This window comes from Balaenoptera acutorostrata, chromosome 10 (assembly GCF_949987535.1).
Source record: "Balaenoptera acutorostrata chromosome 10, mBalAcu1.1, whole genome shotgun sequence".
NCBI classification, from domain to species: domain Eukaryota; kingdom Metazoa; phylum Chordata; class Mammalia; order Artiodactyla; family Balaenopteridae; genus Balaenoptera; species Balaenoptera acutorostrata.
The window spans coordinates 36,066,829-36,094,346 of NC_080073.1; the positions used below are offsets into that span (position 1 = coordinate 36,066,829).

General features: G+C 40.1%; 1 protein-coding gene and 1 non-coding gene across 5 annotated transcripts in view; one reads left to right on the forward strand and one right to left on the reverse strand.

Annotated features, from left to right (window-relative positions):
- The window catches only part of DCP1A (decapping mRNA 1A), a 70,067-nt gene that overhangs the window by 21,662 nt on the left and 20,887 nt on the right, over positions 1-27,518 (forward strand). For all 4 annotated transcript variants that reach the window (XM_057554646.1, XM_028164672.2, XM_057554644.1 and 1 more), the window contains exons 4-6: positions 9,319-9,385; positions 14,144-14,282; positions 21,481-21,594. In XM_057554646.1, coding sequence (XP_057410629.1) covers positions 9,319-9,385; positions 14,144-14,282; positions 21,481-21,594 — 320 coding nt within the window. The remainder of the gene's footprint in view (positions 1-9,318; positions 9,386-14,143; positions 14,283-21,480; positions 21,595-27,518) is intronic.
- Positions 22,777-22,849, reverse strand: TRNAG-CCC (transfer RNA glycine (anticodon CCC)). The gene has a single exon. It is a non-coding gene; the product is annotated as a tRNA-Gly (tRNA).

Consider the following 27,518-nt stretch of genomic DNA (forward strand, 5'->3'; position numbering starts at 1 on the left):
AGAAGCCACTGTAATGAGAAGCCCGTGCACCGCAATGAAGAGTAGCCCCCCTGCCACAACTAGAGAAAGCCCGCGTACAGCAACGAAGACCCAATGCAGCCAAAAATAAATAAATAAATAAATTTATAAAAAGGAAAAAAAGATATCCCATGCTCATGGATTGGAAGAATTAATAGCGTTAAAATGTCCATCCTGGGCTTCCCTGGTGGCGCAGTGGTTGAGAATCTGCCTGCCAGTGCAGGGGACATGGGTTCGAGCCCTGGTCTGGGAAGATCCCACATGCCATGGAGCAACTAGGCCCGTGAGCCACAACTACTGAGCCTGCGCGTCTGGAGCCCATGCTCCGCAACAAGAGAGGCCGCGATAGTGAGAGGCCCGCACACCGCGATGAAGAGTGGCCCCCACTTGCCGCAACTAGAGAAAGCCTATGCACAGCAACGAAGACCCAACATAGCCAAAAATAAATAAATAAAATTTTAAAAAAAAATGTCCGTACTACCCAAAGCAGTCTACAGATTCAGTGCAATCCCTATCAAAATTCCAATGACATTTTTCACCAAAATAGAACAAACAATCCTAATATTTGTATGAAACCACAAAGACCCTGAAGAGCCAAAGCAATCTTTTTTTTTTACTATTTTATTTATTTATTTGGCTACATCGCATCTTTAGTTGAGGCATGTGAGATCTTTCCTTGCAGCACGCAGGCTCTTTGTTGCAGCGCGCAGGGCTCTAGTTATGATGCATGGACTCTAGACCACGCAGGCACAGTAGTTGCAGCACACAGGCTCTCTAGTTATGGTGCGCAGGCTCCTGAGCACGCGGGCTTAGTTGCCCCGCGGCATGTGGGATCTTAGTTCCCAGACCAGGGCTCGAACTCGCATCCCCTGCATTGGAAGGTGGATTCTTAACCACTGGACCACCAGGGAAGTCCTGAGCCAAAGCAATTTTGAGAAAGAACAACAAAGCTGGAGGCATTACCCTCCCTGATTTCAAACTATATTATAAAGCTGTAGTAATCAAAACAGTATGGTATTGGCATAAAAACACACATAGATCAATGGAACAGAATAGAGAGCCCACAAATAAACCCAGGCATATATGGCCGATTAACTTATGACAGAGAAGCCAAGAATACACAATGGGGAAAGAACAGTCTCTGATAAATGGTATTGGGAGAACTGAACACACAATGGAATATTATTCAGCCATAAAAAAGAATGAAATCCTTCCATTTGGATGGCCTTTGAGGGCATTATGCTAAGTGAAGTAAGTCAGACGGAAAAAATAGTACCGCATGATTCCACTTATATGTGGAATCAAACAAAAACGGAGATCATAGATACAGAGAACAGGTTGGTGCTTGCCTGAGGTGGGTAGGTAAAATGGGCGAGGGAAGTCAAAAGGTACAAATTTCCAGTTATAAAATGAATAAGTCATGGGAATGTAATGTACAGCATGGTGACTATGGTTAATAGTACTGTATTGCGTATTTGAATGTAGCTAGGAGAGCGGATCTTAAAAGTTCTCATCACAAGAAAAATAATTTTTTTGTGACTGTGTATGGTGATGGATGTTAACTGGACTTGTGGTGATTATTTTGCAGTATACACAAATATCAAATAATTGCACTGTACACCTGAAACTAATATAATATGTCATTTATACCTTAATTTTTTTTAAAAATAAGCTTTTATTAACAGTGGCTTTCTAAATGAATGTGTATTGGTAATATCAATATATGTTAATGTGTATTGATGAAATTCAAGTTGTAGTTATAAAAAAGGATTTTTAATTTATTTTAAGTTTCTTATGCTAGCATTTATATTTTCTATATTTTGTCAGTCTTTTAGTGTATAATTTTTAACTTATTCAATTATTTATACTTTATTCTTTTATGTGTTGCTTTAGTCTTCAAGCATAATTGAAGCTCATTAACTTTTTTGTTTTTACAAAATATTTTACGTTATTTCAACTAATGAGGCATTGGGTGTATAGTGGCAGGATTATTGGCCTAGGAATGAGAAAACCTGAGTTCTAGTTATAAGGCTATTTTTCTCTGATTTATTAATGTCATGTAGTCTTTCCATGAGCTTCAGTTTTCCATCCATAAGCATACATAATGAGACTTCTGATCCAAACAAAATGGCATAGATTTGTCTTTCCTTGCTTCTACCCTGTTAAGTACAACTATAAAAACCAGAAGTAATGCAAAAGAAAATCAGGAACACTCTGAACAGTAGAAGGAGGAAGATGATCTGGTGCAGGACCCAGAACTCGAAGAACAGCACAGCAGCAGGTTGTCTTACAACCCTCCCACCCAACAGAAGAAGGGGACCCAGGCCTGGTGTTTCTTGACCTCCAGTGTAGCAAAGGAGGGTGCCCCAGTTAGGCTCATTCCTCTCCCAGATCAAATGGGAGTCCTGCCAACAATACCAGGTGAGCCCAGCAAAACTGGCAGGAAGGATTGGAAGCCCTACTGACAATAAGTGGCCACTGGGGTAGTATGTTTCCTCCTTTTCATGAAGGTGTGGTGGAGGCAGGGGAGGAGTCACATCACAGCCAGCCTGGCCTGGGAAGCAGTCTTCATCTCTGAAGGTCAGAGGCTCCCCACTAAAGGCCTACCAGATGGCCTAGCCGTGGGAAACTTCTCTCACCGCTTCAAGCAACACTGCCTGGGAGTCTACTAAATTCCCACCTCAAGAAATTAGGAAAAGAAGAACAAAATAAAATAACTCAAAGCATACAGAAGTAAGGAAAGAACAAAGATGAGAACAGAAAAATCAGTGACATTGAAAAGATGAAAACAGAGAAAAACCAATGAAACAAAAAGTTGGTTCTTTGAAAAAGTCAATAAAATTGATAAACCTTTAGTAATGACTAACAAAAGCAAAAACACGACACAGATTAGCAATATCAGGAATGAAATAGTGGACGTTGTTACCCCAAAACTGGGTTTGCCTCTTGGTGGGTGTCGAGCCAAAAGACAAAGGCAAGCCAAAGATCAGTAGAAGGAAGGATTTATTATTACTTGCAGCAATTAAGAACTACTGGGCTTTCCCAAAGCAGGGTTTCCCCAAACAGCAAAATTGGGGGAGTTTTAAGCTAAGGATACATGCATATTCATGAAGGGGCTTGAGTGGTCCACAGAGTCCAGACTTTTAGTTGATTGAAGTCATGAGGGTCGGAAAAGGTCAGCATCATCATTCCTTAGGTTTCAGTTGATCTGGTGGTTGAGCTTTTCAGGCTAGTCTTACCATTGAAACAGAACAGGGAGTCTAAGACTGATATGTTATCTTTGTTATTGTTACTTCTCTTGCCTGATAATAGTTAGTTTCTGTATTCTTTTGTTCCCTTAAGATCATTAGTTACTGGGACCTGTTCAGGGGCAAGCATGGTGGCCAGGCTTAGATCACAAAATGTCTTAGGCCAAAAATGGCTTCTCTTCTGTCAAGAAAGCCGTGCCTGGTTCTGTTTCTCCTGGGACCTCCTACCGTATCTGCTTACAATGTCACTACACATCCTCTGTAATAAGAGAATGCTATTAACAACTTTATATTCATAAACTTGACAACTTAGAAGAAATGGACCAATTCCTTGAAAACAACAAACTGCAAAACTCAACCGAGATAAAATAGATAACATGAGTAGTCCTATAGCCATGAAAGAAATTGAATCCATAATTTTAAAGCTCTCGAAAAAGAAATCTCCAGGCCCAGATGGTTTTACTGGAGAATTCAAAGAAGAATTAACACTAATTTTACACAGTTTGTTCCAGAAAACAGAAAAGGAAGGAATTCTTCTCAACTGATTGTGTAAGACCAGTATTTACTCTAATACCCAAACAAGGCAAAGACAGTACAAAAAAAAAAGAAAACCACAAATCAGTATCTCATGAACTTGATGAAAAAAATCCTTTAACCGGGCTTCCCTGGTGGCGCAGTGGTCGAGAATCTGCCTGCCAATGCAGGGGACACGGGTTCGAGCCCTGGTCTGGGAGGATCCCACATGCTGCAGAGCAATTAGGCCCATGAGCCACAACTGCTGAGCCTGCGCGCCTGGAGCCTGTGCTCCGCAACAGGAGAGGCCGCGATAGTGAGAGGCCCGCGCACCGCGATGAAGAGCGGTCCCCGCACCGTGATGAAGAGTGGCCCCCGCTTGACGCAACTGGAGAAAGCCCTCGCATGAACCGAAGACCCAACACAGCCAAAAATAAATAAATAAATAAATAAAATCAAGTAAAACTTAAAAAAAAAAAAAAAAATTTAAAAAAAAAAAAAAATCAGTCACTCTAATCCACCACATCATAAGTGAAAGGCTGAATGTTTTCCCTCTAAGATTGAAAACAAGACAAAGATATCCATTGTCATCACTGCTATTCAGCATAGCACTAGAAGATCTAGCCACTGCAATAAGGCAAAAAAGAAAAAGAAGAGGGCTACAGATTGGAAAAGAAGAAATAAAACTGTCTCCATTCACAAATGACATGATTGTCTATGTATAGACTCCTAGAACTAGTAAGTGAGTTTGGTAAGGTCTGAGGATACAAGATCAACACACAAAAATCAATCAGACTTCTACATACTAACAATGAACCTGTGGAAACCCAAGTTAAAAACAATACCATTCATAATCTCTACAAAGAAAATTAAATACTTAGGGTAAACATAACAAAAAATATATAGGGTATGTGTGCTGAAAATTACAAAATGAAAGAAATCAAAACCTAAATAAATGGAGAGACGTGCTATATTTGTGCATTGAAGGACTTGACATACTAAAGATGTCAGCTCTTCCCAAGTCCTGTCAAAATCCCAGCAAGGATTTTTGTAGGCGTAGACAAACTTACTCTAAAATTTATATGGAAAGACACAGACCCTAGAAGCTAAAACAATCTTGGAAAAAGAAGCATAAAGTGGGAGGAATTATTCTTCCCAATATTAAAGCCTATATATAGCTGTAAACAAGATGATGTGGTATTGGTAGAGGGATAAACAAATAAATAGGACAGAATAAAGAATCCAGAAATAGACACACACAAATATGCCCAACTGATATTTGACAAAGGTACAAAAGATTTCTCAATAGAAGAGAGCATTTTCAACAAATAATACTGGAACAGTTGCACCAAAAAAGAAAAAAAGAACCTTAACCTTTTTTTTCCCCAAAAAACTTCAAAATGGATCACCATTTTAAATGTAAAACTATAAACCCTTTAGGGAAAAAACACAGGATAAAAAAATTTTTTTAATTTATTTATTTATTTTACCTTTGGCTGCTTTGGGTCTTCATTGATGCTCGCGGGCTTTCTCTAGTTAGCAGGGCCTACTCTTCATTGTGGTGCATGGGCGTCTCACCACAGTGGCTTCTCTTGTTGCGGAGCACGGGCTCTAGGCATGCAGGCTTCAGTAGTTGTGGCTCACGGGCTCTAGACCGCAGGCTCAGTAGTTGGGGTGCACGGGCTTAGTTGCTCTGCAGCATGTGGGATCTTCCTGGACCAGGGCTAGAAACCTTGTCCCCTGCATTGGCTGGCAGATTCTTAACCACTGCACCACCAGGGAAGCCCAGGATAAAATTTTGAATCTAGGGGTCAGCAAAGAGTTTTTTAGACTTGACATCAAAAGCATAATCCATAAAAGGAAAAACTCATAAATTGCACCTTGTCAGAATTAAAAACTTTTGCTCTGGAAGGACCTCATGAAGAGGATGAAAAAAAAACTAAGGACAAAGGAGAAAATATTTTCAAACCACAAGTCTGACAAAGGACTGGTATATTGAATATATGAAGAACTCCCAACTCAACAGTTTAAAAAACAGTCCAGTGGGGTAAAAGACATAAACAGACATTTGACTAAAGAGGATATGCAGATGACAAGCACATGAAAAGACGTTCAGTAACTTTAGCCATTAAGGAGATGTAAATTAAAACCACCATGAGATACCACTATGCACCTATCAGAATGCATGAAGTTAAAAATAGAACAACAAATGCTGGCAAGGATGCAGAGAGACTAGATGGCTCATCCATTGTAAAACTGGAAAACAGTTTAACAGTTTCTCTTTAAAAAACGTGCAACTACTGTGACTCAGTAACTGTACTTTTGGACATTTAACCCAGGGAAATGAAAACTTAGGTTCACAAAAACCTATACCCGAACATAGCTTTTTGCATAATGGCCCCAAACTGGAAACACTCCAGATGTCCTTTAGTGGATAAATGGTTAAATAAACTAGTACATCCATACCATGAAATACTATTCAGCAAAAAATGGGAACATACTATTGATGCAAGCAACAACTTAGATGAATATCCAGAGAATTATGTTGAGACAGAAAAGTCAGTCACAAAAAGTTGCATCCTCTATGATTCCATTTATAATACATTCTTGAAATTGCAACATTATAGAAATGGAGAACAGATTAGTGTGCTTGTCAGGGGTCAGAGATGGGGGAGGGGTACCAAGGGAGATGGGTGTGGCAGTAAAAGGTCAACAGGGATCCCTGTGGCTACAGAAATGTTCTGTATCTTTTTTTTTTTTTTTAATATTTATTTGGTTTTGCTGGGTCTTAGTTGCAGCAGGTGGGCTCCTTAGTTGTGGCTTCCCGGCTCCTTAGTTGTGGCATGCGAACTCTTAGTTGTGGCATGCATGTGGGATCTAGTTCCCTGAACAGGGATCAAACCTGGGCCCCCTGCATTGGAAGGGCAGAGTCTTAACCACTGGCCACCAGGGCAGTCCCAAAATGTTCTGTATCTTGATTATATCAATGTCAGTAGTCTGGCTGTGATATTATGTTATAGTTTTACAAAATGTTACCACTGGAAGAAACAAAGGGCACACAGGATCTCTGTTTATTTTTTACAATTGCATGTTAAGCTACAATTATTTCAAAACTAAAAGTTTAATTTAAAAAAATAAAAGCATATCTGCCCTTCCTGTGCCAGAGAGTCACAGTAAGTATGAAAGGGGGTGCAACCTGGGATGTGCTGTGTCACAGTGGGTGCACATGGTAGCAATGAGCCATGCCTATCCTTATGTTTATTTTGACTTATATATTCAGTATATCTACCTTATCCAGAAAGTATTTATATGTACGACACAGAGAATACAGCCAAAATTTTGTAATAACTGTAAATGGAAAGTGACCTTTAAAAATTGTATAAAAATTAAAAGTTAAAGTAAAAAAATAAATTCAAAAAGTATCTGAGGCTTCCCTGGTGGCGCAGTGGTTAAGAATCCGCCTGCCAGTGCAGAGCACACAGGTTCGAGCCCTGGTCTGGGAAGATCCCACGTGCCGCGGAGCAACTAAGCCTGTGCGCCACAACTACTGAGCCTGTGCACTAGAGCCCGCGAGCCACAACTACTGAGCCCACGTGCCACAACTACTGAAGCCCGTGCACCTAGAGCCTGTGCTCCTCAACAAGAGAAGCCACCGCAATGAGAAGCCCATGCACCGCATCGAAGAGTAGCCCCCGCTCACCACAACTAGAGAAAGCCCAGGCAGCAACGAAGACCCAACACAGCCAAAAATAAAAAATAAATAAATAAAATAAATTTTTTTTAAAAAGAAGCATCTACAGTAGTTTTGGACTTCCCTGGTGGCACAGTGGTGAAGAATCCGCCTGCCAATGCAGGGGACAAGGGTTTGAGCCCTCGTCTGGGAAGATCCCACATGCCGCAGAGCAACTAAGCCCATGTGCCACAACTACTGAGCTTGCGCTCTAGAGCCCGCAAGCCACAACTACTGAGCCCGCATGCCACAACCACTGAATCCTGTGCTCCACAGCAAGAAAAGCCACCGCAATGAGAAACCTGCGCACCGCAACGAAGAGTAGCCCCCGCTCACCACAACTAGAGAAAGCCCGTGTGCAGCAAGGAAGACCCAATGCAGCCAAAAATAAATAAATAGAAATTAATTAATTTTTTTAAAAAAGTATTTACAGTAGTTTTATATTTAGTCATCTTTATAATAAAGTTCATTTATCCATTCACCAGTGTTTTTCTTTATTTTTTTATTGAAGTATAATTGATTTACAATGTTGTTCATTTCTGCTGTACAGCAATGTGACTCAGCTATATACATATATACCTTCTTTTTTATTATCTTTTTCATTATGGTTTATCCCAGGATATTGAATATAGTTCCCTGTGCTATACAGCAGGAACTTGTTTATTATTCAGTGTTTTGTGGGGGCTTTTTTAGTGGTAATCACCATACTGGGAATAAAAGATTGGAAAAGAAGTGTGAGATGGAGCTCAGCCTGGGCACTTCCATTTCACGTGTGAATAGAGTCGATCATAGGATGGGTCTGGAGTTGGTGTTTGTTTTTTAAAGCTTTGTTTTTACTGTAACATGGTATTAATTTTATATTTTTAAATTTCAAGAGACTCATAAAGGTTCTGGTGTTTGGTTTTGGAACATGGTTTTCAACGATTAAGACACCTTTTTCCCCACATTTGACTATCAATTTGGAAAGCATTTTACAATTATCAAGTGAAGAAAAACAAAACCTAAAAGTTGCAGGTTAAATTTTATTGAGACCTTTTTGAGGACTGTTGCCCAGGAGATAGCTTCTCAGATAACTCTGAAGAATGCTCCAAAGAGGTAAGGGAGGAGCCAGGATAAGTAGGAGTTTTTGCTGAAAATGTGTAGTTGAACATCAAAATATTACTGCTAATCACAAAAAACAGGTACCTCAAGTTAATGATTTTTGTGCTTTTGTGTGTACGGGAAGATGCAAGGTCTGGGCTCATTGAAATTATTCCTTAGATAGGCATCTTAGATATGCAACTATCTAGGGCCAGTATCCAGAGCACACAATGTTTGCTGTTCGTCTCCATCCTGAATTTGCCTTAGGGCTCACCATGGGGGGTTGGGGGGGTGCTGCAGTGGCTGATGGCTTGATGGCAGGCAAGGGCAACATACCATATTTACTGGAATGGTAGGAGTTCCCTTTCCACACAATCAATGTTAATTCTTAGTTTAATTGGCAGCATTTTTTTTTCTTGATAATACATAAAATAATAGTTTATCTTGTACTTTAGTGGCATCTTAAGCTCGATGAGATCTGGTAATGATGTCTAAAACCAACTGTTTTTGCAATTTTCATCTGAATATTTTAGCTGTCCTAATTTTATTAATAATTTTATTATTAAACAGTTTGCAGGGAGGCTTTTTTTTTTATTTAGAGTAACTGTTAACAGTTTGAGGTCCTCATGGTAAATTCTGTGACATTTTATGGTGATAATATATTACTTACATATTACCCAAGTATTGAAACCTCATTTCCCCTTATCTTTTTTTTCTTTGTTTTTCAAGTGTCAATATACAGTATCTGGTTTTATGACAAGAATGACTGTCACCGCATAGCCAAACTCATGGCCGAGTAAGTATTTCTGTTTACACCATAGATTTAATTAGTGATATATGGGAGATGAAAAAATGACTTTTCCCCTTTCTCTTTGTTACTGGAGTCCACTAACTCATGCTATTTTCCCCTGATTTCCTGTTACTGTCGAAGTTTTGAAAAAGGCAGCAAAGCTTAAAGAAATCTAAAATTATCTATAATCCTACTACTCCTAGCATTACTGTTTTTGTCTGTTTCATTCCAGTCTTTTTCTTTACGTGTACCTTGGGTTGATGTGTGTGATTGTTTCTTATGTCCACTGAGAGAACAATGCACAACATAAAATTTGTGAGTTAATTTTTATTCAGTGACCTTACTGAGCGCTATAGCCTGGGAGATGGCCTCTCAGAGAGCTCTGAGGAACTGCTTCCAAGAGGTAAAGGAGGAGCCAGGATATATATGAACTTTTTTTTTATATATATACATCAGAAAAAAATCATCTACTCAAGATGTTACCACCAAGAGGAAAATACCATAGGAAAAAATATATTTACATAATTGAAACCAGCTAAAGACTACTTTGTTTTTAAACCAAAAAGGTAAGAAAAAAAAGAATTCAAAATATGACCCTCAGCAATAGTAACAAGAATTTTAAAATACCTTAAAAAGAAAAAACCAGGGAGCTAGAGAATGGAGTGCCAGAAGAATGAGGATATATGAACTTTCTTGCTGAGAAAAACATGTAGTCAAGCATCAAAAGATTACTGCCAATAGCAAAGGACAGACATCTCAAGTTGATGATTTTCGTGCTTTTCTATGTATGGGAAGATGCAAGAATCTGGGGTCATTGAAATGATTCCTTAGATATGCATCTTAATCTAAGGACCAGTATATCCAAAGCACAGAATGTTTCCTGTTTTTCTCCATTCTGAATTCCTCTCAGGGTGCACTCTCTGTGGGCAACTGCAGTAGCTATAGGCTTGATGTTTCTTCAACTGGAATGGCAAGCAACACTTTTTTCTTTACACTTACAAAAGTAAGATCATACTGTACATCCTACTTTTCATGTCAACAGCATTTTTCCAGGGCATTCTAGTATTTATAACGACTGCATTGTATTCAGTCCTGCAGACAGATCATAATTTAACTGTTAAACATGTGGTTAGAGCCATTGAACTGCCTAGCTCCAGAGGGTATCCTCTATATCCAGTGCAGAGCCTAACCGCCACATGCAGTGGATCTGACTTAGGTTCTCTCCAGATTTCCACTGTAGCAGGTGGAACTGTGTTCAGTAACTGATAGAGAACTTCTGCACACATCCGTGGCTACTTCCTTTAAGAGAACTTATTTTTGACACAGATTCTAGGTTTAGTAGTCCCCAATCCTCTAATGTATTATATTCCAGGAGAGTTCTTATAAACCAGAATCTTGGAATTTGGAAAGTAATTTTCATTGGATTGATGTTCTGAGCGATGGTTCATCGACCTTTCTCAGACTGGCGCACAGAAGCCACCCCTCATGTGGCTTACCTGTATTGCTGGTATGGCCATTCTGGTTTCTGGGAGCCCAAGACACTTAGGTGCTAGAGGGGCCTGAGGTGCTACAGAGCTCTGGACAAACTGTTGCAGTGGGCAGCGAGTTCTGGTGCACTTATGTTTCCTTTGCAATTTTTGCCTGAATCTCCTCAGAAATGCAGACCTCTCTTTCCCCTCTGTCAAATCAAAATTCCCTTTGCTCTCCTGCAAGGTTTTTACCTACATGCTTGGGGGGAAACAGTATTAATTTTCTTTTTAACAGTCTAATTTTAAACTAATTCTTGTAAAAGTATAAATAATTAGGCCCAAAATCTCAGTTCCAGGTATATTTGCATTTTAAAAGAAGTGCACATGGCTAAGGCCATGTTTTAGTCTAGGACTGCTAACATGTCTCAATTGGATGTTTATCTGCTTCCTGCTTTGTTTGCTGTAGCTATGAGCCACTGGCAGGCCATGTTTATTACTGTGTGCACCCCAAGGACATTGTTCCATATGAACTTGTGTCATTCATTTGAAAATGTGTTGTTGGCTCTCTAGAACCAGACTTTCTTTTTAGAACAACTTTTCTCTAAAAAAAAAAAAAAAAAGATAATAAACTTTTTTTACAAACCCATTTATTTGACTATTTTGTAGTTTTGAAAGTGACAGCAGAGGCAGCTTCTGATAACTTAGAAGACAAAGATTTGTTGATTATTGATTGTCCTGAAATCCAGAATATTTTTCTTAAATATCTATGCTTTGGAATATATTAATATATAGACTTTCTCCTGCAGATTGAGAGCTTTTGGGCCCAAAGTGAGAGAACCTGGCTTTTGCAGCACTAACAGCTATTTGCAGGAAACCATTTTGAGCTTTTTTCTCTCTCAGGGCAGGTGGTACACCTAAGGCAAGACTTCAGAATGTAGATAAAGCAGAAGACTGAAGGCCTATATGAAACTATTGTATTGAGCCTAGAAATAGGATGAGGAAGTAGAAACAGAAAGCAGAAAGGAAAAAGAAGGACATTCAGGGTTCCTTCACTAGAAATGCCCAAAAGAGGGACATTTGCTTAAGCTTTAAGCTTGTTTTACTAGAAGCAGGGGTGGTATTGAAACTGATTAGTGAATGCCCTCGTGAAACTGTTGATAGTGAGTTTTCAAGTGTCTGGCCTATTTATGGCTGAAGAGAATACCTAATATGTTAACATTAACTTTGTGATAAATGGTGTTCTGGTCACCGAAGATAAAAAGGTTACTTTATCTTTCTTTGCTCTAACTTTGCCTGCATACAGCCTCTATATGCTACATATTTCAGAATATCACCTCTCTTAACCAGAAATACAGGTAAAATTCTTTTGGGCATATTGTGCATCTAAATAAATGTGCCCGTTATTGCCCATTCTGTTAAATCTAGTTCTTATCACTGTTTTGACAGCTGCAATATAATAAAAATTCTTCAAGTAAAAAATTGACTTATTCCAAAAGGTGTTAATAAGAACTGAGAAGCTATGTAGGAGAGCAAGAAGGTGGATTCAGGCTGATGTGGCCTATAACTGAGTATTAACTAATTAGTCAATTTTAATAGTACTCTTTTTTCTGATTATTAAAAGAGTGCCTGTTAATTATGGAAAATGAAGAGAAGTACAAAAAAAGAAAGCGAAATTGCTTGTAACCTACCATCAAGAAATAACCAATGTATATCTCTCCAGTCTTTTTTTCCTTTGCAACAGGCCTCACAGTTGTCACAATACAGTATTTCTTTCCCAAGAGTTGATTACCAGTATGGATATAAATGAAACAATATTTATTCTAATTGGTCTGATCCTCATATCACATGCCTGTCTTCTTTCAGTCTGCCATCAAGTCCATGATTCTACATTTGTTTTATAAATAATAATCCTATTAAGAGCTGTAAGAATCTAAATAGAGAAACGACACCATTACCTTAAAGCAGCATTTTCCAAATAAGAATCCTGCTTCAAGAGAAGATTCTACGGTCAAATAAATTTGGGGAAATCTGTAAGCCCATCCTTGGAGAATCATAACACATTTTAGCATGTTAAAAACTCAGAATGTTTTTGCTGTTTAAAAAAAAAATCTGTTTAATATTGTTTAACCCAGTATTTTCAAATAAAAGAACCATCCCACACACACTATTGGGAGTTCCTGGACAGGCTGTTTTAAAGCAGTAAGCTGACACTGGGTGGCCTGTTGTTGACCTACTCCTCTTAGTCCATAAAAACAAACCTTTTGCTACTGAATTGTTTTATTGCCTGTCATCATCACTGTCTGAAAGTTCTCAATTAATATGATTATCAAGTTGTAACTGTACCCATAATATCCCATGGCAGGTAGGCCTATTCATTACAGTTGGGATTGAAACCTGAATGGATCTTTAAAAGAAAAAAAGACTAGTTGCCTTATTAAAATTTATTACTGTTATTTCAAGCTTGAAGAAAAATATAAGAAACAATAATATATGCATGTGCTCACCACCCAGCTTTCAGTTTCTCACATTTTGCTATAACTGCTTCAGACTTTAATATGTGGCAGGGGAGAGAGGATGTTCCTAAGAAATGAAACCCCTCAGATAGATTTGAAGACACCAACCCTTGACTTAGACCTTGCCTTTTCATGCTTTATATATTTTCAAGGGCAGAATTAGCTTAAGCAGCACCAATCAAAATAAAGAGCATCGCCACAATCACCCTAACCTCAGTCACCCACTTAGTGATTTTTTAAGGAGAGAACAAGGGAAATCTTTTGTTTGCTTGTAGTGCCATCGTTAACTTTTGAAGATTCGCCGAGACCTCCGTTTTCAAGAAGCTAATCTTTCTCCTTGCTACCCCATTATCAATACACACTCTCCACAGGGGTTGTTCAACTATTCAGCCTTCCTTTGTCTTGGTGGCATTGTCCATTTTCAAATTTACTTCACCAGTTAGTTTGACTGATTTTGAGATACTTTTAAAAAAGAGAGAGAGATAATGAGATAATTCAGTAGAGTTTTCAGGGTACCTACTTCTACCCACTCTGGAAAGGAATTCTGTATTTTTGGCCTTCTGACAGTGAAATATATTGGTTGGTACTGTTGTGAGTGAGGTGGTAAAGTAGGTAGTCTCATACTCCTGGGATGGGGTAACCGAGGCTCTGTGTTTTGTATTGTGAGGACGGTGTTACCATGTGGCATTCTTCCTGTATCCTTGGAAGATGGACACCAAAAGAGTTCTTGGGTCAGATTGTATCAAAAGAGGTCTTTCTAAAATCTGGTTCTCCTCCTGTAGCGTGGTAGAAGAGGAGACACGGCGGTCCCAGCAAGCAGCTCGGGATAAGCAGAGTCCCAGCCAGGCCAACGGCTGCAGTGACCACAGGCCCATCGACATCCTGGAGATGCTAAGCAGAGCCAAGGATGAGTATGAGAGGGTGAGACTCTGCATGCTGAGTGGGAGAAGTAAAGGGAGGAGGAGACCTGCAGGGGGGCTCGTGGGCTGGGGAAGTCACCTCCAGGGCCAGCGGGAATAAGTCGTTCAAAAAGAAAACATGTCTTATAATTTTAAGCCTAAAAGATAAGGAAAGACATTTTCTTACCTCAGAAAATTTAGAATGCTCTTTTTCTATTCCTGTAAAATTACTGTGGGAGAAAATGATCTTGGACTGCAGGAGTTAGGCTGTAGCAGGTAGTTCTGGAAAGGTTTTACGCCTCTTCTTCCACCCTGCAGGCTCTGCTAGGTCTTAGGAATTTATGTAGTTTTTGAAAAGTACTCTGATAATTTGCACCCTGTAATACCGAAGCATATATTTATGATCTGTAATTGGTGCTAGGTGCACAGCCCTCATTAAGCACCTTTTGGAATATTACCCAAATGAGAGGCTTTTCTAGAATGCTTTTTTTTTTTCTGTTTTGTATTTTAGTTTGTTTATTTATTTATTTATTTAAGCCTCGCCACATGGTTTGTGGGATCTTAGTTCCCCGACAGGGACTGAACACAGGCCCTCAGCAGTGAAAGTGCAGAGTCCTAACCACTAGACCACCAGGGAATTCCCTGGGTTTTGTTTTTTTTTTAATGTTTATTTGTTTATTTATTTATTTGGCTGTGCCAGGTCTTAGTTGCGGCATGTGGAATCTAGTTCGCTGACCAGGGATCGAACCTGGGCCCCGTGCATTGGGAGCACGGAGTCTTAGCCACTGGACCACCAGGGAAGTCCCTGCCTGTATTTTAGTTTAAAAGTTAATCGATAACATTTTCTCCCCAAAGTTGAATTAAATGGAATTTGTGGTGCATTCATTAATTTATTCAATACATACTTATGAACTGTCCACTATGTGCCAAGCAGTGGGCAGTTCCTCAGTGGTCTTCAAACCTTGTGGCTTTGGAACCGTCCTGGCTTTTCACCTGGCATCAGCACTTCAAAGCCCCAGGCTTCATTGGAGTGAGGTGGAAGGTTTCCACTGCTGCACTTTGTTTCAGCAGAATTGTAATTGTCATCTTACTCTTTACTAACATTGGGTTAAGTTAAGCTTTTTTTGTTTAATCTTCACCTCACCAAAAGTTCAAGGAACAAGGTGTGAAAAACACTAAGACGGTAGCTCCCCTAACAGTTCTCTGACACTAACCTCTACATTGTCAACAGGTGGTCCTTGAAAACAGGTTCTAATTGGTCAAATGAGTTAAGAAAACATTGTTAGAATGGCTTCTCCTCCCCCATCTTCTTGGGGCTTTACAGTGCTCAAGACTCTGAGAGGTCCCACAATAAACAAAACAGTAACCCCAAGTTCCAGATTGACTTGACTACAGGACCATTTTTCACATACTACCCTTTAACATCTCAAGAATCTAGAGTTCGGGGAACAAACTTTGGAAGCAGTGCTCTAGAAGGTAGTTGCCCGTAATTAAAAACAGTCATATTCACCATAAACTACAACAGATCTTCTATGTTCAAACACCAAAGGTCCCACCTCCTGGGTAGAGAAATGTACATTAGAGCCCATGAGAAGTTTCAGTTTATACCAAATTCCTCAGTGTCTCATAGAGAATTACGAAGAATTTGTGGATCTGTGAAAATTAATATAGGAAAAGCAGTCATCTCTATAATGAATTCCTTGATTCTTAGGAAACTAGATGAGATTAATTTCAAGAATCATTTCTGAACTTTTAGGTTACCATATATTACCATAAATTCCCTCTTGTATCCTTAATGAGATATGGGTTATCTACATAGATACCTTGTTCTGTTTTTATAGAGACCTTTTGGTGTTCTGACAACAAGTAACTAATAAGTTCCGAGCTCTGTCACCTGTTCCCAGTGATGAGTAGATCAAGGTGCCACACAGAGTAGGAAGTATAGGCGCTGTACACTAGAGCAGACACTCCAGGAGATGGCCCGCCTTCCCCCTCAGGCTGAGAAGCGAGTAATCTCCAAAGGAAAGAAACAACTAAAGCCTTGTTTTTCTACACAGAGCTGTAAAGGAACTCTAGGTCACATGAGCAGAATAAAAATCTGACACGATTTCTAGTTAATAAACATTGCAAAACTAGAAAATATGGAAAGTGCAATAATTACTGTTGTAAAGGAAATTCTTCCATGGTGTGGAATAAATGAAATTTCTGTGGTTGGATTAAGACTAAACCTTTGGGAATTTAGTTAAATCTTTGATATTTACTTCATAATATGTTCTTTCTAGTTTTGAAAACCGTCCATAAATAGGTGGTGCTTCCTTAAACAAGAGTTTCGTTTCTTGTCTGCACTTGCCTATCATCTAATCAAATGGGGTTAGTATTAGCAGTGGCCCCTGGATGGGCTCTTCTCTGGTGCCGATTGTTCCAGATGGACCCTTTATCTTTAGGTAAAGACTTGGGAGATTGATAGTTTCAAGGGCAGGGGTACAAGCTAGGCCTCAGTGATGGAATTTAATCCCAATTCTAAATCTCCCCTGTCCAGTGTATATAATACAGTGAATGAAATTCCAGACTTTTTTTTTTTTTGGCTGCGTCTGGTCTTAGTTGCGGCACACAGGCTCTTCTGCTTTGTTGTGGTGCGCAGGCTTTTCTCTAGTTGTGAAGTGCAGGCTTAGTTGCCCCGTGGCACGTGGGATCTTAGTTCCCCAACCAGGGATCGAACTGGCGTCCCCTGCATTGCGAGATGGATTCTTAACCACTGGACCATCAGGGAAGTCTGGAAATTCCAGACTTTTGAGTGAGCAATTTCTAATAGAGACTATTTGAAAATAAAAATACTTTTATAATAATCATTTTCTCCCCAAGTCCTATAGTAGTTTGTTTCAACCAACTTCCTGGGTTTTTTTGTATTTATTTATTCATCTATTTATTTATTTATTTATTTATTCACTTTGGCTGTGCCGGGTCCCAGCTGCAGCACACAGGATCTTCGTTGCAGCATGTGGGATCTTTTTAGTTGCAGCACGTGGACTTCTTAGTTGCGGCACGCGGACTTCTTCGTTGCGGCATGCGAACTCTTAGTTGCGGCATGCATGTGGAATCCAATTCCCCAACCAGGGATCGAACCCAGGCCCCCTGCATTGGGAGTGCGGAGTCCTACCCACTGGACCACTAGGAAGTCCCCCAACTTTCCTGTTTTTAACGTAAAGAAAGATAGCTGAAACACAGGCCTTGACTAAGGTTGGCCCATTCTGAGTCACATCTAGCCACAGGATGTAATCCTAGATTTTGGTAGGGACTTTTTGTTTGTTTTAGTGTAATTGCCAAAAAAATTTTTTTAACCCAGAGGGATTTTTTTGTTCTTAAAAAAATAGGAACACTATTATTTTTCTTATTATGTAAGCAGTGCATATTAATTATAGAAAATTTTATATTTTAAAATTATTATTATTTTTTTCCTTATAAATTTATTTATTTATTTTTTGGCTGCGTTGGGTCTTCGTTGCTGTGCGTGGGCTTTCTCTAGTTGCACTGAGCGAGGGCTACTCTTTGTTGTGGTGCAGTGGCTTCTCTTGTGGAGCACAGGCTCTAGATGTGCGGGCTTCAGTAGTTGTGGCACGTGGGCTCAGTAGTTGTGGCTCGCAGGCTCTAGAGCGCAGGCTCAGTAGTTGTGGCACACGGGCTTAGTTGCTCCACGGCATGTGGGATCTTCCCAGACCAGGGCTCGAACCCATGTCCCCTGCATTGGCAGGCGGATTCTTAACCACTGCACCACCAGGGAAGTCCTATATTTTAAAATTATAATAAACGGGAAAAAAAAATAATTCCACCACCTAGAAATAATTGCTACTAATGCCTTGTTATTTATCCTTCCACAAATTTGTCTAAATATGTCCCAAAGTGTGTGATAATACTTAAGTACACAGTTTTATTAACTAGTTTTAAAACTACTTTTTCATTAACTTTTTTGTAACCTATTTTTTTTCCAAAGAACAGTATCTTTTTGTGACAGTATTCATCTCACAGGGAGTCCCTGGGAGAGTTCATTTGGTAGAATGAAAAGCTTTTGAAAAAGCAAACTGTGATGTTAATAGTTGTATATTTTTATTTCTGTGCCTTATATAAATAATATCCTAGATTTTTCTAATTCTGTTTGAGAACTCAGAAGTATACCTTTGTAGCTGTCTTGTTATTAATTAGCATTAATTTTCTCTTAAGATAAGTTACTTGAAATGGGGTTGGTAAATCAAAGGATTTTGACATTTTTAAGGTTTTTACCAAATACTATAAAATTATCTTCCCAAGTTTGTTTGTGGGACTTCCCTGGTGGCGCAGTGGTTAAGAATCCACCTGCCAATGCGGGGGACACGGGTTCGATCCCTAGTCCAGGAAGATCCCTCATGCCTCAGAGCAGCTAAGCCTGTGCACCACAACTACTGAGCCTGCGCTCTAGAGTCCGCAAGCCACAACTACTGAGCCCACATGCTGCAACTACTGAAGCCCACGTGCCTAGAGCCTGTGCTCCACAACAAGAGAAGCCACCACAATGAGAAGCACGCGCACCGCAACAAAGAGTAGCCCCTGCTCACAACAACTCGAGAAAGCCCATGTGCAGCAATGAAGACCCAACGCAGCCAAAAACAAAATTAAAAAAAAAAAAAAAGTTTGTTTTTGATTGTCCATTTCCCCCAATTCTTATGAATACTGGTTACTATCATTAACAAACAAACCCAAAATAAACCCTCAAAAATAAATAAATAAACAAACAAACAAACGTTCCAAGAACAGCCCTGCATAAGTGTAAGAAAATATTTGAAGTTCTAGAAACCTTTTAAAGTACAACCCATCTTATAGCTCATGAAGTAAGTATTGCAGACTCACATGTCCCAAAACCAGGTGGGCCACAGTGGCGCCCACAGTGGGCCAGAGTGGAAGTAAAACCAACAGAGAGCCTGTCCCTGTGTCATCTGGTCAGTTGCAGCTCAGCTATAGCCAGTCGTTACCAAATGGGCTGGTGTGCCAAATTATTCAGCTTTTCTCTGAAAATGACAAGCCAGGATTTTTATGTGAAAACTGCCAATTTTAAAGATACTCCTGAACATTTACACCTTCTATCTTAAGAACTTGTTGTGAGCAGTGTTTTCATTTTTTTTTTTTAATTTTATTTATTTATTTATTTATTTATTTATTTATTTATTTATTTATTTATGGCTGTGTTGGGTCTTCGCTTCTGTGCGAGGGCTTTCTCTAGTTGTGGCAAGCGGGGGCCACTCTTCATCGCGGTGCGCGGGCCTCTCACTATCGCGGCCTCTCTTGTTGAGGAGCACAGGCTCCAGACGCGCAGGCTCAGTAATTGTGGCTCACGGGTCTAGTTGCTCTGCGGCATGTGGGATCTTCCCAGACCAGGGCTCGAACCCGTGTCCCCTGCATTGGCAGGCAGATTCTCAACCACTGCGCCACCAGGGAAGCCCTGTTTTCATTTTATATTGGGTTGGCCCAAAAGTTCGTAACATTTTGTGGAGAAACCGGAACGAACTTTTGGGCCAACCCATTATATTTTCTGTAATACAATTCAGTTCCAAGTATTCCCCATAAGGTGTTGATACTGGTTGATGGTGGTGTTGCACAAAGAGGTATGTTAGAAGATAAGACAGTTCATAAGCTTTCACAGACTATTTCACCTCTGCTTAAATGGGTAACATTGAGTAAATGGTGTTCTGAAATAATACAAGGACTAAGTCATTTGAATAGAAAAAAATGTGTATTATCCACTCATTTCACATTCAGTACCTACTCCTGCACTAGGCACGTATCTTTATAGTATGGTGTCAAGAAAGTTAATCTGTCTCTGAACTAAAGTTTGGAGCTTCTTTTTTTAAAACGTCCGGTCCCTTGACTGTTCTAAACTGTTTTTGGTATCTATTTTGACACAGATAATGCTCACTAGATGCTTGATTATATAGCCTAAATATAGCTTAGTTTCTAAATTCCATGTCCATCTAGTGATCATTTTTTTAGGATTCTTTCTAAGAACAAAGATACAAGTTAACAGGAATTTTTAAACACTTTATTACAATGTTTTGTCATCTGTGATAGTGATGTTTAGAGACTTTTTTTTTAATTTATTTATTTATTTTGGCTGTGCTGGGTCTTAGTTGCAGCATGCACGCTTCTTAGTTGCGGCATACATGAGGGACCTAGTTCCCTGACCAGGGACCGAACCAGGCCCCCTGCATTGGGAGTGCAGAGTCTTACCCACTGGACCACCAGGGAAGTCCCTAGAAACCTTTTTAATTTAATTTTTTAAATATATGATGGTGTTAGAGTACTTGTACATTCATATGTCCAAAAAAATGAACCTCAACCTAAATGTAACACTTTATACAAAAATCAACTTAAAATGGGTCAATAGATCTAAATGTAAAAAATAAAATTACAAAAATTTAGAAGAAATATATATTTAACATATGACCCAGAAATACCACTCCTAGGAATTTACTCTAGAAAATGAAGCTTTTGTCCACACAAAAACCTGCACATGAATGTTTGTAGAAGCTGTATTCATAGTCACCAAAAACTGGAAGCAACACAAATGTCCTCCTATAGGTAAATGGTTAAAAAACTTTAAGATCGTTACGGAAAAAACCCAAACGAACTTTTTGGCCAGCCCAATACATAACAACAGCTTGGATGAATCTCAAAGGCATTAGGCTAAGTTAAAGAAGCCAGCATTCCATTTATATGATATTGTCGAAAAGACAGAACTAGTGCCAGAGAACAGATCACTGGTTGCCAGGAGTGGAGGGAGGGCATGACTGCATTGGGATAGCCCGAGGGGGTTTTGGGGGGTGATCAATATGTTTTATATCCTGATTGTGGTGATAGATAGGTACACAGATAGAACTGTGCACTCCAAAAGTTAATTTCACCATATATTAACTTAAAAAATAAAATGGAAAAGAGTACATGATAAAGTAATGCTACTTGCTTTTCCTTAAAGGGGTTATAAAAGTAACAGTTGTTACTAACACTGTTGTCTAAAATCAGGTGCTCAGCTTTCTAGAAATTTTATTGTACAGGTTAATTTACATGCAGTTCCAGAGCAAACATTTGGGGGGATTTTATGCTTGACTTTTAAAATGTTTCTAGTAACCTTGAATGCTGTTTTGTGAGCCAAAGAATAGCAAGCTTTTCACATGATATACTTTTCCTTCTAATTTAAGAATCAGATGGGCAATTCAAATATCTCCAGCCCTGGGTTACAGCCAAGTACTCAGATCTCCAATCTGGGAAGCACCGAAACTCTAGAAGAGACGCCAGCCGGGTCCCAAGATAAGGTTTGTACAGCTAAAGCCCTAACTTCATCCAAGGTAACCTAACAGAGTCAACGTTTTGTAAGGATTTTAATGCAGAACAAGTTTGATTTGTTGTTCATCTGTCAGAGTATGTATGTACAGGCAGCAACGTAATGTCATCCTCTCACGTCATATCCCCTGGTCCATGTAACTATCTTTCATCTGGATTTTGCTGTAGCCTCCTGTCTGGTTTCCCAGCATTTGCCCTTGCCACTCCCTCCCCTATTCTTAAGCCAGCAGCCAAAGTAATCCTGGTATAACATAAGTTAGATCATGGCCTTCCTCCAGTGGTATCTCATCTCACTCAAATAAAAGCCAGGGTCATGGCAGTGGCTCACAAGGCCCTACCTGATCTGGCCCCCCTAGCCCTGGCCTCATCCTCTATCTTTCTGCCTTGCTCCCAGCCTCATTGGCTTTTCTGCCTTTCTGCAAATGTGCCACACATGCCCCTGCCTCAGCACAGGCCTTTGCAATTACAGTTCCCTTGGCCTGAAAGACTTCCCTCCTAGAAGTAGCTCGCTTCCTTTCTTCCTTCAGATCTCTAGTGTCTTCCATAAAAGTGAGAGCCTCTCTCACCACCCTATTTTATTTTATTTATTTATTTTTTTAATAAATTTATTCATTTATTTATTTATTTATCTTTGGCTGCATTGGGTCTTTGTTGCTGCATGTGGGCTTTCCCTAGTTGTGATGAGTGGGGGCTACTCTCCTTTGTGGTGCACGGGCTTCTCATTGCGGTGGCTCCTCTTGTTGCTGAGCACGGGCTCTAGGCACATGGGCTTCAGTAGTTGTGGCTCGCAGGCTCAGTAGTTGTGGCACACGGGCTTAGTTGCTCCACGGCATGTGGGATCTTCCCAGACCAGGGATCGAACCTGTGTCCCCTGCATTGGCAGGAGGATTCTTAACCACTGCGCCACCAGGGAAGTCCCTCACCACCCTTTTTCTTGGCTGTGTTGGGTCTTCGTTGCTGCGCACGGGCTTTCTCTAGTTGCGGCGAGCAGGGCTGGTCTTTGTTGTGGTGTGCGGGCTTCTCATTGCGGTGGCTTCTCTTGTTGCAGAGCACGGGCTCTAGGCGCACAAGCTTCAGTTGTGGCACACGGGCTCTAGAGAGCAGGCTCAGTATTTGTGGCACATGGGCTTTGTTGCTCCACGGCATGTGGGATCTTCCCTGACCAGGGATTGAACCTGGGCCCCCTGCGTTGGGAGCACAGAGTCTTAGCCACTGGACCACCAGGGAAGTCCCAGAAAACCATAGTTTTTTAATTAAACTTTTTATTTTGAGATAATTATAGATTAATATGCAGTTGTAAGAAATAATACAGAAAGATCCATGTCCCCTTTACCCATTTACTCCATTGATAACAGCTTGTAAAATACAGTACAATATCACAACCAGAATATTGATACAATATACCCATCTTGTTCACATTTCCTCAGTTTTATTCGTATTCATTTGTGTGTATGCGCATGTGTTTATTTAGTTCTATGCAATTTTATCTCATGTAGAGCTTTGTATGTCTTCCACCACAGTCAAGATACAGAAGACTTCCATCACCACAAGAATCCTCTGTGTTGCCCTTTTGTTACCGCGCTAACTTACATGTCACACCCTCCCAGCCTTCTTCTGGCATCCCTAACCCCTGGCAGTGACTAATCTGTCTCCAGGTCTGTAATGTTGTCATTTCAAGAATTTTCTATAAATGGAATCATACAATATATAACTTTTTGGGATTATGTTTCTTCACTCAGCATAACTCCTGGAGATTCATTGAAATTGTTATGTATATCAATAGTTCCCTGTCATTGCTGAGTGGAATTAACATTTTTAACCATTAACCTGTTAAAGGACATCTGAGTTGTTTTCAGTTTGGGACTATTATGAATAAAGTTTCCATGAACATTTGTATACAGGTTTTTGTACATAAATTCCCTTTACTCTGGGATAAATGCCCAAGAGTGCAAATTTTGGTAATTTGGTAATTGCATGTTTTAGTTTAATAAGAAACTGCCCTGCCATACTGTTTTCCAGAGAGGCTGTACCATTTTACATTCCCATCAGCAATGTATCTATAAAGTTTTTAGGTATGTAGATGGTAATTCAGTTAAACCACATTTTGTGTACCACATTCCTTTCCTCCATTTTTACTGTATTTGGACTTAGGATCCTGAAGGTCAAACATATATTAGAAGCAATGCTGTGTTTTAAAAAAATCAAAGAAAAAAGCAGTGCTATATAAAATTTAATTTTTAAAAAATGTATGTTAAGAGAAGCGGCAGGGAAGGAGCAGATTCCTTCTGGTCTGGTTTATCAGCCAGTGGGCCAGTCACTTCCCCTTTCCTTCTGAATCATGGGATTAAGGATTCTTGCAGTGCCTAACTCACAGACTTACTGTGAGATCCAAATGAAGAAACGGACCCCCAAAAACTCCATTTTATAGCCAAAGTGACAGCATTTTGTAAAATATTGAGATCTGGATATTGTCAGAGCCATGTCTAAAATTAGCTAAAATCCATAATCGGGGTTCAGTAAAGTTCTCTTGAGGCAGCTGTGCAGTCTACGCTCTCTGAAAATGGCTACAACTTCAGAAAGCTCTGGGGGCTTCCCTGGTGTCGCAGTGGTTAAGAATCCGCCTGGCAGTGCAGGGGACACGGGTTTGAGCCCTGGTCCCGGAAGATCCCACATGCCACGGAGCAACTAAGCCCGTGCACCACAACTACTGAGTCTGTGCTCTACAGCCCACAAGCCACAACTACTGAGCCCGCATGCCACAACTACTGAAGCCTGTGCACCTAGAACCCATGCTCTGCAACAAGAGAAGCCACTGCAATGAGAAGCCCGCCCACCGCAACGAAGAGTAGCCCCCGCTCGACGCAACCAGAGAAAGCCCGCCCACCGCAACGAAGAGTAGTCCCCGCTCGACGCAACCAGAGAAAGCCCGCGCACAGCAACGAAGACCCAATGCAGCCAAAGATAAATAAATAAAATAAATTTATTTAAATTAAAAAAAAAAGAAAGCTCTGTATATGGAAAAAAAAAGTCAGACTTTTGGCAGAATGCTGCCAGACAGATCGGAATTCAAACTCATTTACCTGTCCCAATTAACTAAAAGGGCAGACTTTTGAGCCCTGCTATTGGGATTTAAAGTTATTTTAGAATTTTAGAACTTCTTATTTAATATAAATGTATTGAGAATATTTATATATTTAAGAACACTATTGTTCCCTTAAGCCCAAATGCACAATTGCTACAAATCTAATAAATATCTTGAGATTGGATGCAAAAAAAAAAAAAAAAAAATCCATAATCGGCCCTCCATGCAGATTGTATGTTGGTTTACAAACACTGCCATCTAGTGCTGAGGAGCAAGTAATGCTGTCAAGCCTTAATAGTATTAAATTTTATTTCAGTTTCATAATTCACTTATTAAAATTCCTTTGGGACTATTTCCCTAGTTTGTTTAGTATTGTTTTTTTGGTTCCTGTGGTTAAGAATAATCGTATCTTCTAGTGTGCCCAGGGCACTATCAGGTAGGAAATCTGACATGGACACAATAAATCCAAACAGAAGTATGAAGTTCTCTAAACAGCAAGAGCTATGGTGTGAGGAAGGAACAATGGAAAATCTGATACAGTTTTGTTGTTGTTGTTTTGTTTCTTGGGGTTTTTTTTTTTTAATATTATTTATTTGGCTGTGCCGGGTCTTCATTGTGGCACGCAGGATCTTCACTGCAGCATGCAGGATCTTCGTTGCAGCACGTGTGATCTTTTAGTTGTGGCAAGCGGGATGTTCAGTTGTGGCACGCGGGATCTAGTTCCCTGACCAGGGATCGAACCCGGGGCCCCTGCATAGAGAGCTCGGAGTCTTAGCCACTGGACCACCAGGGAAGTCCCCTGATACAGTTTATTAGAATTTTTTTGAGTACCGTACATGGTGTCACTCACTGAATTCCATTTCCCAGGGGCATGGTCAGACTAAATCTTGATTTAAGTGAGGCATTACAGAACTCAGAATCCAGTCTTTAAAGATGAGTAAAGAATACAATTTCACCTTTTCTATGGATGATGGAAGATGAATCCATGAATAAATAAGCCCAGCTACTAGAGGAATGCAGCCAGTTTTTCTTATCAGAGGCAGAGAAGTGTAGAGAGGGTCCTGTCCAACTCAGAGACTATAAAGCTTTGGGGAGTTTGTGTGGAGACGCGTGCTGTGCCCACTCAGCCTCTTGCGACTGATTCAGCCAGTTACTTATTTCCAAAAGTTCGTACCTTTTGACTTGTATCCACCTCTTAGTTATTCAAGTCTTAGCTGCACCTCTGTTCCCCAGAGGATCATATCACCATTCAGTTGAGTAGGTAACCTATCATCTGTTTGATGGACATCTCAGTATGGTGGCATAATGGTTAAGAATATGGACTGTCTTGTTAGAACTAGGTTGGAGTCTGGTTTTGTTGTTGTACTTGGTCATCATCTATAAAATGGCAATAATAATAGTACTGCCCTCACCGATTAATAGAGTAATGCGTGTAAAGTGTGTAGCACAGGGCCTCGTGTAATGAGCGTTCTGTCTATGATAACTCTTATTGCCCTCATAACCTCATTTATTCTGCCTCATGTGAGATACCTCTGAAACCCTAAAGCTTTACCACACACCCTATTCCAGAGAAAGTCTGAGAATCTGTCTCTGGCCTGGCAGAAGTTGCAGGGAGGCAGCATGGAGAAATTGGAAACTTTCTGCTGCTTTTGCCGTCAGAATTCAGCATTCTACCATATGGTTTCATTATTTTTTTACTTATTTACTTATTTATTTATATTTATTTAGGCTGTGCCAGGTCTTAGTTGCGGCACGAAGGATCTTCACTGAGGCATGGGGGATCTTTTAGTTGCGGCATTCGAACTCTTAGTTGCAGCATGCATGCAGGATTTAGTTCCCCGACCAGGGATCAAACCCGGGTGCCCTGCATTGGGAGTGTAGAGTCTTACCCACTGGACCACCAGGGAAGTCCCATTTTTTAATATGAAGTAGATTTCGTACCATTAGAAATACCAGTTTTGGGGACTTCCCTGGTGGTCCAGTGGTAAAGAATCCACTTTCCAGTGCAGGGGACTCAGGTTCAATCCCTGGTCAGGGAACTAAGATCCCAACTAAGATCTGTGGGGCAGGGCTTCCCTGGTGGCGCAGTGGTTGAGAATCTGCCTGCCAATGCAGGGGACATGGGTTCGAGCCCTGGTCCGGGAAGATACCACATGCCACAGAGCACCTAAGCCTGTGTGCCACAACTACTGAGCCTGCGCGTCTGGAGCCTGTGCTCCGCAGCAAGAGAGGCCGCGATAGTGAGAGGCCCGCGCACCGCGATGAAGAGTGGCCCCCGCTCGCTGCAACTAGAGAAAGCCCTTGCACAGGAACAAAGACCCAACACAGCCAAAAATAAATAAATTAATTAATTTAAAAAAATAAATAAATAAATAAATAAAGTTATTTTAGAATTTTAGAACTTCTTATTTAATATAAATGTATTGAGAATATTTATATATTTAAGAACACTATTGTTCCCTTAAGCCCAAATGCACAATTGCTACAAATCTAATAAATATCTTGAGATTGGATGCAAAAAAAAAAAAAAAAAATCCATAATCGGCCCTCCATGCAGATTGTATGTTGGTTTACAAACACTGCCATCTAGTGCTGAGGAGCAAGTAATGCTGTCAAGCCTTAATAGTATTAAATTTTATTTCAGTTTCATAATTCACTTATTAAAATTCCTTTGGGACTATTTCCCTAGTTTGTTTAGTATTGTTTTTTTGGTTCCTGTGGTTAAGAATAATCGTATCTTCTAGTGTGCCCAGGGCACTATCAGGTAGGAAATCTGACATGGACACAATAAATCCAAACAGAAGTATGAAGTTC